This window comes from Cheilinus undulatus, linkage group 6 (assembly GCF_018320785.1).
Source record: "Cheilinus undulatus linkage group 6, ASM1832078v1, whole genome shotgun sequence".
Taxonomy (NCBI): Eukaryota; Metazoa; Chordata; class Actinopteri; order Labriformes; family Labridae; genus Cheilinus; species Cheilinus undulatus.
This window is the reverse complement of record NC_054870.1, coordinates 5463467-5483386: the sequence shown is the minus strand read 5'-3', so window position 1 is coordinate 5483386 and position 19920 is coordinate 5463467. Positions and strand designations below refer to the sequence as shown.

General features: G+C 40.2%; 1 protein-coding gene across 4 annotated transcripts in view; it reads right to left on the bottom strand.

The window, feature by feature from the left end:
* The window catches only part of hspa12a (heat shock protein 12A), an 87207-nt gene that overhangs the window by 12622 nt on the left and 54665 nt on the right, over positions 1-19920 (bottom strand). The window contains exons 7-12 of one of the 4 annotated variants that reach the window (XM_041790308.1): positions 17571-17742; positions 17376-17384; positions 10663-10749; positions 8155-8259; positions 5905-6163; positions 2843-2946 (exon numbers count right to left, since the gene is read on the bottom strand). In XM_041790308.1, the coding sequence (XP_041646242.1) occupies positions 2843-2946; positions 5905-6163; positions 8155-8259; positions 10663-10749; positions 17376-17384; positions 17571-17742 (736 nt within the window). The remainder of the gene's footprint in view (positions 1-2842; positions 2947-5904; positions 6164-8154; positions 8260-10662; positions 10750-17375; positions 17385-17570; positions 17743-19920) is intronic. The other 3 variants (XM_041790310.1, XM_041790309.1, XM_041790311.1) reach the window with 3 other exon arrangements.

Sequence of the window (19920 nt, the reverse complement as noted above, 5' to 3'; positions counted from 1 at the left end):
AAACCACACACTCATCCCCTACTCCCTATCCACTACATAGTGAGCAGCATATAGTGGAATATATAGTGGACTCAACTGCAAAACACTACAACGATTTCACCGGCCGTGGGCAATGACATCATCACCATCTCACAATTCACTCTACTTTTCACATTGCATTGTGGGATAGAATGAGTGCACTTTATAGTGAATAACAATAACAATGCTCACTCAGAATTTGGACACAACTACAAAATGGCGTACTCACTATACAGTGCACTATATAGTAAAAAGAGAAGGATTTCAGACACAGGCACTGATGGCCTGTTCTCCACTGCAATCCCTGCTATCAGTGTGTGAATGTGAATTGAACGGAGTATGAATGGGTAGGTGTGACCTGTGGTGTAAAAGTGCTTTGAGTATTTAGATGAATAGAAAAGCTCAAGTCCATGTAATAAATCCTTTCAAATAAAGCTTTTTCTCCTGCAGCTAAAATCCTAACTCCTGAAGAAGTTTTCAAAACTGCTCTCATCTGCCCCCCGTTTCTTCTGCCTCAGTGAACACTTGTTAGAGGTTCAGAATTTGTAGAAATTTTTCTCTGTTAATCAGTAGATCTAATATATTCCTGCAGCGTGACATGTATCATAACGTTCTGATAATGAGCTCAGCTAATGTTAAGATTTTATCATTAATCCCTCCATGAAAAACACATTTCATTAGAGAAAGAGAGAGAGAGAGAGACGGAGAGAGAACAGTAGCATTCATTTACACAAAGACGGCGGCGATACACCGAGGTCAGAGGGGAGCTTTACAGCAGAAGAAAGTTCACATCTATGTTTATCATCCAGTATGCTGGAACTTTTTTCCTCAGCAGAGAAGCTGCACCTTTACATGATTAGTGCATATGTGTCAGTGTGTCTGTGACTACAAACAACTAAAGAAAGAGTGCTTCTGAGACTCAATAAAGAGCTTGTTTGAGGTGCTCTTTGGAAATGGGAATTATGGAGTTGATGAATAAACAAGAAAAAACTCCAGGGCACTCTCCTCGAGCATTAAAATGCCTGTATTTTCACAGCATGGTCACGTGTAGACCTTAAAAACACAGTTCGACTTGTTTTGACATCAAGCCTGCAGCAGGAAGTCAAACAAACAGAAGCCTGGAAGCTGTAAGTTCTTTTAAAGTGCTCTTGACCAATAGGAACATACCACCTGGGCATACAGGTAATGGTCTGCAGAGGGTTTTAACATATAAAACATGTGTGTCTGGGTTAGGGTTAGGGTTAGGCATTTTGTCTCTGCATAAAGACAGGAGTGCACAAAGAGACTGAGCCCCTATACAGTCATGTCAGGGGAAATTTGAACCTCGAATGTGCAAATTAGGCTCACTGCAACAAGAATCCAAATAACTATCACTGGTGCTGACACTCGTGCACAGTTAGAGTGAAGCACAGGTTGTGACAGTGATCAATTTAGAGTCACTGGGGTACCCAGAACAGCTGAAATCCACCTGCATGGGTTGAAACATGTTCATGTAAAGCCCTGGTTTTCAAAATCACTCATCCCCAATCTTCGTCTGCAGACAGCTTCAGGGAGTACAACACTAGACCAATCAGCCATATTTGAGGAGAGAGAGGAGGTAGCTACAGGCTTGATTTGGTTGAAGCGACTGCAAGCTTGTAAACAATGGCAGCTGGTGAAGGAATAATCATGGCTGCAGCTATAGTAGCAGTAAGATCAGAACTGGACAACATTTTATTATCAAAGATGAGCAAACAATCACACTGAAAGACTTTCTTGGTGGGAAATATATTTTTGCCCTTCTTCTGAGCAGCTTCAGCGAGAGTTTAATTTACCAGCAGTGAGGAAGCGTGTATTGTCATGACAACAGCTGCCTGTTGAGCTCATGTTATGTAGATTACTCCTTGGTGGCTGAGCATGCCTACGTCATGCTTTGTCTTTTTAATGAATGTCCATCCTATCAGCCTCTGAGTTTGAGTAAACACAAGCTTTACAGCAAATGGAGAAGACTTCAGTCCTCTACATGCTGTGATAATATTTCTTATTTAGTCTGATTATAAAAGTTTTTCTTACTTAATTATTACACTGCATGGAGCAGGAATTTGCCTCTTGTTAATGCTGAAAGTTTTATTTTTACTATAAAACAGAAAAAAATATTCTTCTCCAGAGTTCAGTAGACACATTTATGATGAGTTTCAGGTTAAGTGTAGAAAGAATTTAGTATTTTATGATTCATGACTTTGTTTCATGAACATTTAATAAAACATTTCATGATTTTTCAGTCAAACAGGACGATCCGTGCTAAAGTAATATGACCTACTTTCCTGCGGTGAAGGAAGTTATGAATTATGTAGGTGGGCTGCTTTTAGGGAGAGAGCGGTCTACTCCTTTAAAACAACAACAACACCACATTCCTCACAATCAGCCAAACACTGAAAGACTGAAAGACTGACTCATGTTTAGTTGTAAGCTCTCTATGCTGTGTACATTCTACTGTAGACTTTTCTCCAAGCTGCTTCTGCAGTTTTACAAAGAAATGAAAGTAGGAAATTTAGTAAATGTTTTCAGAATAAAATGAATTTTACTTTAAAACCTGTTTCACCACAAAGTTTATATGTCAGTTTTTTTTTTTTTAAGATTTATTTTTGGGCATTTTGTGCCTTTATTAGATAGGGGAGGACAGTGGATAGAGTCGGAAACAGGGTCAAGAGTTGGGGAGAGACATGCTTTGAACCCGGGCTGCCTGCGTACATGGGGAGCGCCTTTAACCACTAGGCCACCTGCTCCCCATATATGTCAGTGTTTTCATGTTAAAGTGTAGGTATCATTTGTTAGCTCAGCTTACTGAGATGCTGGATGATGTGGTCTATGGTGGGCTTGAAGAGTGCATTCATGGCATCTGGATTCATCCTCAGCATCCCCTGAGACGACCATTTCACAAAATCCACACTGGAACAGAGAAAAGGCAAAAACAATTATAGGGATGCACAGATGCAGCAGTTTAACATCGGTATTGGATTATATTTGTCCTGTTCACAAACATCGACCATCACCAGAATGATGTGGCATCAACACAAATCATTTATAAAAGTTCAACTGTTATGTCTGATCAGTTCTATGCTGTTATCTGGTAGATCTAAGAGGCCAGGTATGGGAGCACATGCTGATCTGACACTTCGCTGGGTCAACCTTGGTCCTACTGCTTTGGTGTCCTGATGGCCGTTGTCCATGCCTGCTCCAGGACCATGCCCCATCTCTCCAGGTTTCCTCCAACCTGGCCCTCCATTACACATGATGGTCCAACCCACCGAGGTACTGGGCACACAGTATGTGGTAGCTGATCAGATCTGGGAAACCACCGCGTGCCTGCAGAAGTGCAGCCCACAAAGGAGTCCAGGTAGCAACTCTGGGCATCAGTCAGCATACAGGCCTCACAAGAGTTTAGCCAAGCCTGCGGTTGATCTCTGCCGTGCAGTTTGTGGATGCATTAAATTATTGCCAGAAAATTCTCTTTTTTTGGAACTAAAATGTTTGTTTCACATTTTAACTAAATTAAAAAATCTAAATTTCCATAAAATTTAACATATGTATTTTTTGTATCTCATTTGATACATTAGGTGTTTTTGGTAACTGATAATCCACTTAAGGGCATTTTTATCATTTATCAGATTGTATACAGAATTTTTTTTTAGTAATTTATTGATCATATTGATTAGATAGAGGTATCATAAAAGTATGTATCAAATATGATACAACAGGCGTAAAGGGGTTGATAGCCCCCACAAGGGTTAGGGTTAGGGTTATAGTCTCCACAAGGATCAAAGCATCATCAGCAAAGTCCAGATCAGTGATCTGGACATAGCAAAATGACACACCATTGTTTGCTGCCCCTCTTACCCCCATTACCCAGTTCAGGTACTGAAGAGTGCAGGGGCTAAGAAGCACCCCTGCCTCATCCTGAAATTAAGCACAGCACTACCAGAATATAGGGCAGACCTCTGGAATTCATAATCTCCAATCTCAGGATCTTTTCTGAGTCCATCCCCAGGGTCTGGGGACAGACTGAACTGGGAAAAAGGCCTTTAAATTTGCTGCTTCCTTTGCCTGGAATGATTTACAGAAAGACCTAAATCTTAGTGAACTAGTCTCATTGGAAGCTTTTAAGAGGAGGTTGGTTGACTTGGAGGCAGTCAGATCTGTCTGAAAATGTTTTGAATGATGTGTTTGATTGTAGTTGGTTTTAAGAATTACTTGCTGTTTTCTCTTTCAGTGTACCGTTGTTTGACGTTTAATTGTATGACTACTTGTTTGTCTGTAACTCTGACTGTGCTACTGCTGCCTTGGCCAAGAAACTCTTGAAAAAGAGATTTTTAATCTTAGTGAGGTTTTTCTCTGGTTAAACAAAGGTTAAATAAACAAATAAAGTCATCAGCTGGATGAGCAAACATGGCATCCCCCAGAGCTCCAGAATCCCCCAGAGGGCATCCCCGCTAACCAAGTCGAATGCGGATGCAACCAACCCTCTATTGATACAGACAGGTATGCATGATATTATCAGCATATCTATCAGCAGATCTGAACATTTTATCAAAGCTTAAGGAGCTAAATAATCTCAGTTGTTAAAAAAGATGGGTAAGCTGTATGGAAACGTCACTCGAATGTCTGATTGTCTTCAACGCGCCATGCCAGCAGCAGTTGCGAAGCTGCTGTTGTGTCACCTTTAAATGAAGTCACAGACTCAGGTAGATGGCTGCCACAGAGAGGATAAAGAGGATGCCATCTCGAATTTTAGCGCGCATAACCCACAAACTTGAAACTAGTTGATATTTTTGCATTTGAACCCAACCAAACAAAACTGAACCCTGATTAAGCTTTGGCACCGTTCGCCTTCTAGATGGAACAAGGAAGGAGTCATGCACGACATGCAGGAGAGCCTACCCAGCTTGGATCTCCTGTCATATAAACCAGTCCTTTCTGTCTACTGCACCTTTATTTATTTACCTGGGCTTGGACTGTAACATAAAAGAGGATTTGTGCATTTACTTCCTGGTTGTCCCGACATGGAGCAGCATCTACATTGCATATAACTTAAAAAATATAAGATAAAGACTAAATGATAAAGACTGAATGAGCCCTGTCCTTTTTCCAGAAACCAGATTACTGTGCTGTATTGATTGTTGGGACATCACTGTCTGCCTCAGCTCTGTATGCAGCACTGCCATAGATCTTTTTCTGGTGTTTGAGTATCTCTCCAACCTCTAGAGGCTTACAGCACATCGCCCTGTGTCTGCTGCAGACCGTCCATCAAACCATGAATCCTGGAAGAATCCATAGTGTCCATCTGCTGTGGTCCCATGTGTGTCATTCATGTACAGTGTGTGCAAATGTAAGCATGCAATTTGCCCACCAGTGCGCCGTGTCCATGCCTTTAAAGTCGCCATGAGACACTGAGTGCTTCCAGTTAGGCATCAGAGGAGTGTCTGCGGGGTGCAGAGGGATTCACTTTCAGCCGTATAAACATCTTTTAATGTTCCTCGTTGTAGGGTAATGAAAACCCACACAGACATGAGACTGGGCCATTAAAATCCAGACTTCATGACGGTCAAAGAGTCAATTGTTACAGCGCTCGATGGCAGGAAGTGAAAATTTATACAACCATTATTTTGTCATCTCTGTCTATGGTGGACTTCTTTATCAAGTCAGGGAGCTAGGAGAAGATTTTTGTTTTAAAATAAGTCAACAGACTTTCTGAATTTTTCAAAAATTTTCATAATAATACCACTACCACCCCTCTGTTTCACCACATTAATACACAGCCACCTCTCTGCCAGTACCAAAGCTCATAAACAGTATATTGGTGTTCTATACTGGTTTGTTTAGGGCTCCTGGCATTCTGCAGATACTCACTTGCTCTTACGCAGGGCGTGCTCCACACTGTGGCCCCTGAACTTCTTGTAGTAGTCGATGAAGGAGAAGGGCAGGTTGATGTTGAGTGGATTGGTTCTGTCGGGGGCTGCTGCCCTCTTTCTAGACTCAAACGCGATCATCAGGTCCACCCAAGCAGCCGGCCTCTTTATCTTAAACTGATCTATGAAATCCTGGCCAAAGATCTTACACAGAAGCTTCTCAAATTCGTAGTCAATCCCGATGGAGCCGTAGGGACCACCTGGGGGCAGAAGAGAGTATGTTTGTGAAAGGAAGAAAAAAATAACTCTAAATAGTGGCGGCATTAGCCTCCATTAAATTCACTGTGTGTATCCCCTTCAAGGAAAGCAAAAAAGCTATACAGCACTAAAGATGGGTACAAATGCTCAGTGTAATGTAAAGAATTTTAGGTAAAATGGGCCAAAAAATAATGTTGGCTCAAATGTAGGTCACAGCTAAAAACTGGACATTTTAGGGATTTGCTAAATGTTTACCTCCTCAGTGTATCATCATCTCTTGATCAGCTGTTTGACAGAGACAAAAGCAACAAACTAAAGTTGAAAAAAACTAAAATGATCCATCTAGGCTTAAGCAAGGATGGCGATTACTTGGAGGTGATATTTAGCCACAGTGCTCAGAGGAACTTCTACAGATGAAGACTCAGAGAGGAGAGAAACTTCAGTGGTGGCTGGTGAACAGGAGAGATCCAAAGTTACCTGGTGGTGCAGGTGTGTACTCTGTGAGTCCTTGATTCCAAAGAGCTGCTGCTGTCAGAAAAGGGGCTTAGTTACACAGTTCTTCAGGACATTTCTGTTCAGAGGATAGCGGCTCACAGACGCCTGCAGCCTGCATCACTCCCCTTCCAGAGTTCCCTGCCTTTTTGAATGCCTGTGCTTTATCAACCCTCCTCAACTTTCTGAGGATAAACTGGAGAAACTGACCCTGACCAGAAGAGATGAATGGAAATTTTTCATCCAGGTCAGTAATAGTGAGGTAACGGCTGATATAAGACAAGCTACAGTCGATAAGATATGTTTACTTTTTGAAAACAATAAGCTGTTGAAAACTGAGCTGAAATAACTAGTTTTAGTTTAGTTTGTTGTTGTCTCTGTCAAAGCCCACAGGCCCAAACAGCTGATCAGGAGATGACAATACATTAATCATGTACACAAAATTTGTATTGCAAAATGGTGCTAAACAGAAGCTTTCTGGGTGAAAATCACTTTAAAATGTTTTGATGTATGGTACGTGTATGGGGTACTATTAGACTCTGACATTGCTAATTAAAATATGGTCCTGATAATATTCTTCTTTGAAATCCACAAGATATTTAAACACAGCAATCCCAGTCACACAGGAAGTGACGATTCTTACAAGCAATCAGCGAACTGCAGGTTGTCTATTGTGTGTGTAGCGCCACTGTTTAGGCACCGCTAGATAAGCTTGGCACACCTACAGAAGAGTGCCAAAAAACTAGTGCGGCATTTTCGACTTGGGATAATGGACACACAAATAAATGCATACCGTGCTGTACCAAGTTGAACTGGACAGCTCTGTGGAAATGACCTAAAAATTACTCAGAGTAACCATACCTGTCTGTAGCCTGTATAGCCTAGCTTCCCTTGCCGATGTCCAGAGTGTGCTCTCCTTTAAGGGGCACTGCACTCAAATCCTTGGAAGAAAATGTCACTACTATTGCCAACCTAACTTCAATAGTACTGGAATATCCCTTTTAGGTGTAACCTTAACAGCATTACCAACCTTTCTTTTACCTTGCACTTACAGGTAAAGCTAGGTGTGAACACAACTCAATGTACACTGAAAATGCTTCGACATCTGATAGTTTGGAATGTTAATGGATCTGGTCTGGGAGGCCTTCATCTGCACTGGTTTTTTGATGGACTGAGACATACTAAAGACCACTTTAACTGGTGTAATCAGCAGTAGTCCACCAGTAAATACTGATATCCATTCAGCCTTGATGGTAACTTCTTGGCTCAGTACCAATAATCGTCATCTCCAGTTGCAGTGGTGTGAACTTGTCAGCTTTTAGAACATCACAGAGCGGCTAAGCAGTTGAAAGTTTCAGCTCATCTAGTTGTGAGTCTTTGGTCTGAGCTGGGCTTCAGAGTGAATGATGTATGAGCTTTTATTTTCATAGCACTCCCCAGCACTGATTTTAATGTGAAATGTAAATAAGGTCAAAGAGAGAGGAGTCACGTCTCCTCCTACCTGAAGCCTTGTAGAGCTCCTTTAGGTGACCCTCTGGAAGTCGGATCTGATGGACTGTGAGGTCCACGGTTCCCCCGCCACAGTCCACCACCACGTAACGGTCACCTGCACAGAGAATCATCAAACATGTATGAGATGTAGGGCAACCTCTCTGCTCTTTTTAGAACCATTCTCAAAGGAGGCGACTCTTCGTGACTCTTCAGCTGCTCGAAGCAGAGCTCAGAGAGAATGGCTGACCTACATTCAAGCAGCACAGAGATGAGGGGATGAGAGAGGAGAACCTGGATGAGATCAGGAGGAAGACTTTGGCTTTGGTGAAGAAATGATTGTGAACAAAAGGCAGCAGTTTCAAACAGAATGATTTTCACAATGACTCTGTTTATATGGGCCTGAGTATTGTGCTTTTTATAGGGATTTTTAACCCATTAGATCACATGCAACATTTGTATATACATGCCTTTAAGACCAGATAGAATAATGATTTTATTAAGACACATGGTCAGTGAACTGGAATGTAATTCACTTAGAGTGATAAGGGGAGAAAAACATGTTGGTTTTAACCTCTTTAGCCCCAACACAGATGATGGCTGAAATCTGGGCGTCATTGAGGATGATGACCACTGCAGTGTTTTTGATGACAACACCATGTCTGAGAACTAAAGATTTTAGGTAATAAAGAAATTTTGTGGTTTTGTTGGAGGTCGTTTTCAAACAATTCTTTGGTTTTACAGGGCATTTAGGTTCTTAGGTTTAAACAGGTAAGGTGATCAAGTAAGAACTTGATTTTATCATCTGAAGAACTGTCAAAGAAAACAAGATACTGTGGCATGTATTCATAGCTTTCAGTCACATGACTGACCAAGACAAATGGCGGGCAACAAAAACAAATCTTAGGACAGTAGCAGCTACCATTATACCATACAGCGGGGCTATTCAAGAGATAGTGCATGACGCTGTGAAGAAGTATTTGCCCCCTTCCTAAACTTAATAACTGATTGTACCACCCTTGGTGGCAATAACTGCAAGCAAGTGTGGCAGTAAGTGTTTCATATCACTGTGGAGGAATTTTGGCCCACTCTTTGCAATTTTTTTTTAATCCAGCCACATTGGAGGGTTCTCCGGCAGGCTTTGGCTATCGGTTCTGTGCTCTTTCATTGCAAAATAATGACAAAAATACAAAGGCTTTCTGGGTTTTACACTTAAAAATTTTTTGATAGTGCTTAAATTTGAGGCAACATTATTTTGTGGCTTAAAAAATTTTTTAAGAGTGCTTAAATTTGAGGCAACATTGTTTTTGTGGCTTGTTTTTATCAAAAAAAATTTGCTAAATTCCAGAGATAAACTGTACCCATCTGTTCAGTATATAGCTTTACTTCCTGACCAGTACAACCAGTTAGTCCATCTTAAAGGAGCAATGCTCAGAACTAGTATAGAGAAGAAGGCTATGGAGGTTTAGGAAATATGTGAGATACTATAAGGCCTCAGTTAAAAAATATATAGGAATGATCACTTTTTAAATTAATATAGATATTAAGCGGCAGAAATTCTACATGCTGGATCTTTGAAGGGTCACCTAAAATGACCTTGGGGGCCTGATCTGGCCCCAGGGCCTCCAAATAAATAGCCTGACCATATAGTATGTGGCCCTGCAGCACAGGACATCTTAATTCTTCATCCCCCTATAATGATGCATGTTTTGTCCTGTGCTACTATTTTTTCTTTTAAACTACAGTTTGTTAACCCTACGATGTTAAGACACAAAATTACTGCAAATTCCAATTTACTGCATCTTGAGTCTTATTCATAACCCATATATGTTGAAATAATTGCACTAATCAGGATTGTATCTTCTAGGGTTGACCAATTATGGGTCTGCCTGCTTACTGAGGCCAATAGTTTGTATTTTGGCTACTTATATGTATCAGCATTTTTTTCTATCAATCATCAATTAAATTAATTCATGAAAAAGTGTGCTAGTTTGACTCCTCAGGTGCGCCTTCCTCTCTGGTCTCCCTGATGCCCCGCCCACAACTCTATCTGACTGGATTAATGTCACATGAGTACCAGCCAATCAACACTAAGGGTGTTCAATTGTAGCTGCCACTGTTCTAAGCTTTGTTTGCTCTCTATGCAGTCATGTGACCAAAAGCTATGAATAGAGCATTATAACTGACCCTTGTGTATGATGGCCTCTGTACATAATATTTTAGTTTCATGAAGCTGCTTTTGGTAGAGAAAGAAAGCACAATCATGCAATCAAATAAAACACAACAAAACACAATGGAGGAGAAAACATAAAACATAAATAACAATAAACACACTTTTTTGTAACCTCTGATGCCTCTCTGCAAATATGAACATTTTCACTGATCTTTAGTGTTTCATAAAGCATGCTCTACGTCTGCTAAAGTTAGTTCAGTCTAGTGAGGAACAGTGAGAGGGTTTACCTTAAAGGTAAAGGAAAAGAAAATTATAAAAAAGATGAGTAAGAGAAGAGAAAGACTCTACCTTCTTCCAGCTCCGACCAAAGCTCCCCTACGACATTTTCCACCAAAAATGTGCGGCTCTGCCGGTTGCGCCGAACATGCTCCTTAGCTGGTTGTTAACAGAGAGAGAATGTTCTGGTGAGAGTGATGAAGGCGTGAAGCTCTGCTGTGTGAAGCCGTGAGGCTTGTTTCAGGGCTGTGAGGCAAGCTGCAAGCTGAGGTGCACGTGAGTCCACACTGTGAGCAAGTCTGGCTACTACTAAGTTTGATAAGATTGTTTGCCTTTTTGATTCATAGTCATGTGAAGCATCCACCTGTGTAGAGATAAAGTCAAAGTCAGGGATGATCTGTCTCAACAGGAGGTTTAATTAATCTCCATTACACCGTTTCAACACATTTAAGGATTTGAAGGTCAGGGTAAAACAGCCACTAAAGAAAGTTTAAAGCTGTTCAAATCTATAGAGTTTATCGAACAAATGTGATGTAATGCATACTGAATTCACATTTACTGATTTGTGCATATCATTTGGAAATCAGAACAGAGACCTGATCAACTGTAGAGTTCTCTGAGTAACAAATGTGCGATACTTAGATATCATGTCATATTCCAGAATCATTTTTTGGATATGTTTACAGCACATTAGGAACCTCAAAGAGTTATCACATCACTTTGACATGTACTGCCTTCAGTATATTTACAGTCTGTGTGATACAAACAGTTAGAAAGGCTGATGTTAGGAGCTGTATTTTCTGCTGCATGCTACCCTAAAATTCCATATACTCCGCCTGTGCAGTGTTTTACACGCAATGAGCAAATCACTTCCTTTCTTGTCAGTCTTTGTAATTCCACCGCATGCACCACAGCCTGTCTTCAGCCCATGCCACACTGCTCTGCTCCGCTGGAGATTCGTACTAGTCTATTTTTAGTGTGGCCTACTGCCCAAACAAGTCAACCCACATAGGGCAAATCGACCCAAACGAGCATTCAGTCATTTTTTAAAAACGACACAATGCATAAACTCTTGATTGACAATTTCACCTCTCCATCAACATTACATCACATCCAGTAGCACATGCCACAGGTACTCAAGTCAGTCAGAGGGGTATCATGAAGCCATGGATGAAGGGAAGTACATTCTTGAAGTGGAGAATCATGGGGGTATCAAAGTGCACAGCAGGTCAGCCTCAGAAAGGCTAAGTAGCAGTTTGTTTGAATGTTGTTTTACATTACATTACATAATTTGTCATTTGTGCATGGACTCTGTGATCTTGTGATCTCTCTTCTCCAGCTGGTCAGAGCTGCACTGGACTACAGAAACCGACATTTGACGAGGACGCACGGCATCAGTTGGAACAAAACTGCAGAGCATACAGAAAGCTACAGATCTGGACTATATGGAATTTACGGGTTGAGGAATAAGAGTGTTTCATTTTTTATTAAAATGTGAGTAATGTTAACAGTGTGGTAGAAACGTTATCTATTCTGATCAATGAAAGGATATTTAGTCAGAGTGTTTGTACATTCAATAAGTTAGATGTTATAGTCTTTGGAAGAAGATGAAACCTGGATCCTTTTCCAGTTCTTACAGAAATTGTGAGATGACACCCCGAACCCCTGTTGCTCACAGTGAGAACATGCAGTGAAAGGGACAGGCTTACAGTGGAACAGATTTCATCTGGTCAGTAGACCCTAATCAAGAACTGTACTGTTATATCTAACTTTCATTTAACCATCTTCGTTGGATTGAAATAAAATGATCATATTTTTAAGAAACCATGCAAAGAGGGCAGCATGACAACATTTTAAAAATATTTTTCATAAATGGGAAGCTCAATGGATACTGTGTTAATACCAGCTTTGGTCTCCTAACAATCAAACATTTCTTAAATTATCTTTTAAATATTTTTAAGTATTTTTTTTGGCTCTTAAACAACCAGTACCTACTGCAGCAGGGCTGTTTAAACACCACAGTGTGGTAAGTGACATGATACTGCAAGGCTAACAGCAGGAAGACCTGGTAGGAAGTAAAAGTCAGAGGAACATTTCCTCTCACACAGAGGAAACAATTCAGAGAAGGAAAGACGGCTCTTCTGCTCTCATTAACCTCACAAAGGACATGGGAGAAAATAACTATAAAATAATTATGTCAGCCTAACATTAACAAAGATATGCCAATAAAAGGGTTTCCACTCAGCTAGTTAATCACCATAAAGGTCAGATTTATATTGTTTTGAACATTATAATGAAAGGAACGGTCATAGGAAATATTAAATGGTGATTTAGTGAAGTATGGGGAGGTTACTTCAGTGCCAGAGCTCATTCTGTCAGCAGGAAACATCAGCAGTAGTTACAGAGCTAACTGGTTTTATGGACCGTTATTGAGTCTGTTCACAACAATGACGTCTTTGCAAAGCTGAACCTAACTGCTAGTAGAAAGAGAGCTGGTGGTAACTTAAGGTCAATTTATATCAGAACATTCTGGACCATTTGCTGATCTCCATTCCACTCCCCTTGTGGTTATCAAATCACTTCTGTTTGCCAAACAGCCGAGTTCTGTGTAACAGATAGAATATCTCTGAAAATTAATTACCATTTTTATGGTTTTACTTTTGTACAATAAAATAATCCTTATCCATGTCTTACAGGCTATTTTTGTGCTCTTCTCTTTGCTTGGAGCTGAACATCATTAACACGTCTGTGAGGTAAACTAATTATATGGAACGTGTCTCTCTAAAATAAATCCATGGCCTGTGGCAGAAACTGTTAGAGGAACATTAAAATGTTTGCTTTCATCTCTAGTCCTGAAGCAGCGCTAATAAAACAGCTCACTGATGCACATGTGCACGTTCTGGTCTGCTGGTAAGGCTAGAACTCAGTCATATGTTAACTTGGCTCTTGTGAAGGCATGGTCTGGACCTGAGTGAATATTCATGCCATCAATGTGGATGGCATCAAACAAACCTTGAAGAAAATTTAGAACTGTAGGTAATAAAGCAGTGGAAACAATGGGAACTGCAGACATCTGAGCAGCAAGAACACTGGGAAGGGCAGGCCTGAGCTGAGCAGAGAGTTCTAGTGGACATCCATGAGTGGGTAAATCTACCTATGACCAATTCTCTGATGAAGTGGAACTGTATTCAACACAGAATCGTCATGCAGAAAAGCATGGATTGTTAGGGGAGCTGGTGAGAGCACCATCTCTTGTCCCTGTAGCTGGGTATTCATGCTCTGGACGTCCTGGCTAATCATCAGCAGTAATGGGAGAGGAGCTATCGATGGGAGGACTGTACTGAACTATCCTCAGTGGACACATTTTTCTTTCTTCAGAACTACTCTTAATAAGCTGCAATGGTAGGATTTACCGTTATAGCGGAGGTTACAGTTGAGATCATCAGTATGAGGACAAATATGGGACAACTGACAGTAAGAATCAATTTTTTATTTGCAATCCGGAGTTTTTAAGGTGTTGTTTAGTTAGCAAGGTACTGTTAACTTATTAGTTTGGTAGAGGATGGTATTTGGCTTTTGTTAGCTGCTATGCTATGGTAGCAGCTAATGTGCTAATGGGCTAACTTAGAGATAATGGAGCTAATGTGACGCTAATCGCTGTTGTTGTTTAAGTATTAAATGTATATTATGCAACTGACTGCATGTGTAGAAATAAATCACCTTAAAAAAATAGTGATGCATATGCACTGACAGAGCTGTGTTTACATTTCATTAGCACCCAACTAATGAAGGAATATATATATATATTTTTTTTTTTGTTAAAAGATTACTTTTACGAAAAAGGCAACTAATATTGTAATACTTCAGTTGCAATATAAACGTGTTGTTACCTATCATAAGTAACAAGTAATCTAAGTACTCAGTGACAGATTACTTTATAATGAATTACCCTAACACAGCTGATTGTAACTCTGCTGTACAAACCCTGCATACTCTGTTGATTTCAACAAAGTTCAGTAGACTTGATTACTGTACTATGGACCACAAAAAGACATGCAAACATAAAAACAGTTATACACTCAGACCAAAGCAGAAAAGAAATCAAAAAAACACCAATAAACCAAAGCCAAAAGGGCAAAGAGACAAATTTCCACTGTGGATGGTTTGATTTTACAGGTCAGAGCCTTGAGCCAAAGCCTTTGATCAGATGATATAAGAGACAATAATATGATGTGAAGTGGTAGGGGATTGGAGCTCTAACTAGCCTGTAGGGAGAAAGACCTTTTAGAGATACATCACTGACAGCTTTAGAGATGGTTGATGGATGTGGTGAAAGGAAAATGTTTCATGGTCAATAAAAATTAATGAAATACTGCCTGTGTCCTAAAATCACTCACATCCCACTATAAAGTTTGTTCTCAAAATGACTTCAGGGGTATTTGAGGGCTAATTTTAGTTTTCACTATTTAAGATTACTCTTCATTCCCTATAACAGTAGTAGTGTATTACACAGGAGTGAATGATTAATGGACACAACAGCTGTAGTGTGGTGGTGATAAAGTGACAAAGACAGACAGGCTGAATTAAACTGAAAGAGAAGGAGCGGTGGGTGTTTGCTGCTGCTGCTGCTTCAGCTTTGAAATATTTTAACATTTTTCTTTTCTATCGCTTACAAAGGTCAATGATTGTCAAACCTCCTAAACCCATATTTTATTCACAAAAGAACATAACAAACAGTACCAGACGATGAAACTGAAACTTTTTTATCATTTCAGGAAAGATATATTAGCTTATTTTGAATTTGTTGGCAGCAACACATCTCGAACAAGTAGGGACAGGGCCATGTTTACCATTGTGTAGCATCTCCTCTTCTTTTAACAACAGTGTGTAAACGTCTGGAAAGTGAGGAGACCAGTTGATGGCGTTCTGAGAGAGGAATGTTGTCTCATTCTTGTCTGATGTAGGATTCTAGGTGCTAAACAGTCCTGGGTCTTCTTTCCTGGATTTTTCCTTTTATGGTGCTCAAAATGTTTTCTATTGGTGAAAGGTCTGGACTGCATGCAGACCAGTTCAGGACCCAGACTCTTCTTCAGTGAAGCCATGCTGTTGTGATTGATGTGGTATGTGGTTTAGCATCATCTTGCTGAAATAGTCAACTATAGACTTTGTCTGAATGGGAGCAAACACTGCTCTAAAACCTCTATCCACTTTTCAGCATTGCAGTGTTAATTTTGTCAACTAAAACTATGACTAAAAATTTTCATTGACAGCCTTTGTTGCCATGACAAAAACTAGACTAAACCTAACAAAAATAGATCTGTGATGACTAAAACTAGATCAAAATGTAATGCAGTTTTCGTTGGACATTCAAAATCTGTGATGTTTCTCCACCGTGGGTAAATCTGTCACATAACAATGCAGCTGTAGCTCTTTTGTCCCTCAACTGTAGAACGCAGGAACCCCAGGTTTGGCAGAAAGCATAGAACACAGTACCATGATTTGGTACCAGATTTAGGCAAGAAAATAAATGCTTGGACTAAAAGTAAAGACTAAAATATGAGGACTTTTTGGGGACTAAAACTAGACTAAAATGTTTTGAGTTTTCGTTGACTAAAACTACACTAAAACTAAAAAGATAGAAATGACTAAAATGTGACTAAACTAAAATACATTTCATTTAAAGACTAAAGCAAAGACTAAAATTAAAAATAGCTGCCAATATTAACACTGCAGCATTGATAGTTCCTTTCAAGATGTGTAAGCTTCCCATGCCATGGACGCTAATGCAACCCCATACCATTAGAGATGCAGGCTTTAGAACTGAGCAAGGATAACAAGCCGAATGCTCCCTCTCCTCTTTAGTTTCGGGACACAGTGTTTCTAAAAAGAATTTCATATTTTGATTCGCCTGACCACAGAACAGTTTTCCATGTTGCTTCAGTCCATTTTAAATGAGCCTTGGTCCAGAGAAGACAGAGGTGTTTCTGGATCCTGTTCAAGTATGGATTCTTCTTTCCATGATCCAGCTTCAACTGTCATTTGTGGATGGCACAGCCATTTCTGGAAGTGTTCCTGAGCCAATGCAGTGATTTCCAGTACGGAATCGGTTGAAAAATGCTCCTCAGGATGTTTTCCCACCAGTACCACTATTTTCCAATCTTGTTTTGCCCTGTCCCTATTTTTTTGAGATGTGTTGTGGCCAAGAAAGTTAAATGAGCTATTCTTTTTTTCTCGAAATAAAAAAACGTCCAATTTCAACATCTGATATGTTGTTCATGTTCTATTGGGAATAAAATATGGGCTTATGATATTTGAGAATCATTGACACCTGTTTATATTTACATTTTACAGTGCTCCAGCTTTTTTGAAATTGGGGTTCTGTAACTACATGACTTGAAAAAATACTTTACCAATGTTCTAGGTCATGTAAACACATTCCAAAATCATGTTTTTTTCTTAGGATCATTGGCAACAACTGCAGTCATAGGCGTAGACAGACACTTATTTGATTACAAGTGTGCCTGCAGATTTCTTCCTAATATTCTATCAAGTCATTTAAAATTGGTCGAGGGGGATATTTGGAGGATAATATAAAAACAGAGTTATAAATAAATTATCCCTGAACTTCCCATTATCAACCATATCTACTTTAATGAAGGGATAGAATCTCACAGGAGGAAAAAAACAAGTGAAACATGATGTTTGGAAAAAATAAAAGTGATTGTGCTTGTGAATCTCCATGCATTTCCTGTCTGAGTTGAAGAAGAAATCATCTTTACCATTACCTGGAGAAACTATTGAGGAAACAATGATCAAAAGAAGAAAAAAACAGCATGTTACAATGTTAGAACATATTCAGTCATACAGGTCTTTGTATGATTGATGATTAATGAAGCATGGAGGTGACAAAGATTATGCAGTAAGCATCAACACTATATTAAACAATCAATACTACCTGCTGTTCGGCTGTTGTGGCTTACCTTGGGTCATACTGCCCCCTACATTTTCAGTGGGGCTGAAGCCATTCTGGGTGGTCTTGGTACCCAGGTCAACCATCTGGTGGAGGCGGAGCTTGCGGCAATAGATTGATGCTGCCTCAGGTTCTAAGGCAATGATCAGCTGCTCTGGGTTTTCACGGGAAACCAAACCAGACTAAATGAGGACAGAACACAGAAGAAAGATTAGACCTTTAACATGTGGGATTATCAGTGTCAGTCTTCAGCAGTGCCAGATGATATCCTGAATGTAGAAACTTTGTCATTTCCACTGATTACAAAAACCTGGGTGGGTCAATACAACATGCAACAACCAAAATTCACCCTAGTCTGTTCATCATTTGCACCTTTTTCACTTAAAGGTCACATATTATGTAAATTACACTATTTGTTTATTTTCTTCTTTTTAGTACTTTAATGTGCATTAGCATTGTCTTTCTAACAAAAACATGCGCCCCTGGCACTGTCCTCAATCCCCCAAGAATTGGAAACATCAGCTGCCAGCTGAGAGAAGAATCAGATGAGCCACATCCAATTCCTGAGAGGGTGGAGTCAGGGGCGGAGCCAGACAGCTCGTCAACAGCCACACAGACATAAACAGCTCGTTCTGAGCAGGGCTGAAACAGAGAATTTTTCTAGACATCCAAAAATCCAATACTGGAGTGATTTTCAGCAACAAACTTCACAGGCATGTTTTAGGGACCTCTGAGAGTGATATAAACTTGTCTTAAAGGGGTTAAATAATTGACCTTTAAATGATTTATATTTCAGTCTCCTCTTTTCCTTCAGTCCAATACCCTTGGCATTCCCCAGGGTTATTTCTAGAGCCACAGCTATTCTACTGTAGCACGCCTTTTCTGGGTCAAGTTATCCAAGTGCAAACTGTTGCTTACTTGTTACGCTGATGACAACCAGACTTACACGCTGCTTTTCATTAAGTGACAGAAGTCCTTTAAAACGACTCCAAATCACTCTGGTGTCAAACCCTTACTCTGGCCTTTCTGTCTCTTATTTGTAAGCTCTTCCATGAATGTGCATGTTATCTCATTGGTTCTCTGGCTTCCTCACTTATTGATTGTTTTTGATTGATCGGTCATTCTAATTTTCATAAGTGTGGCTCTGAGAATGAATGGTTATCTCTGTGTAAGCCTTCATGATTTTACCCAATGACAGCTGAGATTCAGCTCCCCTGTGACCCCTGACAGGGCAGTGACCTGGCTGACTGAGCTGGATTTGTGACCCTGTCTGAGTTCTTACTAGGGATACCCTGAAGATAAGGGCTAGCAGAATTACAAACCAGTAAGCATTAAGTCCATAAGCATTTGGAAACAAAAGATACTGAATTTATGCCTTCAAATCCCTTATGGAAGCATTTCTAGAGAACCTGGAACTCAGATGACATTTCAGGGACTTTAAAGATTATACACGGCAGTAAATCCTATATTGAATTTCTTTTTATCCGTTTTCAATCCATTTTCAACCATTTATTGCTGCTAGCTTGAATGCTAACCGCCTTATTGTTTTCCCTTTCTAGGGGGATGTCAACCAATGGCATGCTGCGTCATGCAGATTGAAATGACACCGTTTTCACCGGTATCTGATCGTGCTCGGTATCAGCTGATACCCACTGCTATAGTATCAGAATCGATATCAGAAAGGAAGGACATCTCTAGAACATCTCTAATAGTCGTTTTCTGGTGGACTAGGGATAAAACCGGATGAGCTCCAACATTAGCCAGCACATCCTGTCAGAGCAGATTCAAAGAGATGTTGTAAAGTTTGCCAGGCTCTGAAGATCTCTGCTCTGATGAGAGTTTGTGGGATTATTTTAAGTGTTACACACTTGTCAGTTCATGCAAAGAGTAACAGCAGCTTCAGTCCTCCACCTCCATCTAGGAAACAGCTCTGACTGCAGGTCACCTACATTTTGGCAGTGTTCACATCCCACACACATAGTTCAGTGCTTCAGGAGTAAAAATACTCCTCAGATTGTGATATAACACTTACTATTGAAAGCCTCTGTAGCAGATAAGATGTAAGTGCAGCGTGCTCACAGCTGCTTATAGAGTTCTTATACAGACAATGATGGCTATGAGTACAGCTTAAATCAATAGACTAAATGTGCTAAAGTTCACTGACCGCTGCAAACGAGCTACAGTACGTTATAAAGCAATGTTCTCATTAAGAACTGCTCAGGACGATTTCAGAATTAAACCAACAGAGAGGGAGGGATTTAAGAGAGAAAAGGGGTGAAGACAGTGAAAGAGAGGGCTCTGGGTGGTGTCATGGCCTGATGTGAGCTAACAGATGATGAAATCAGAGGAGGAGGAGGAGG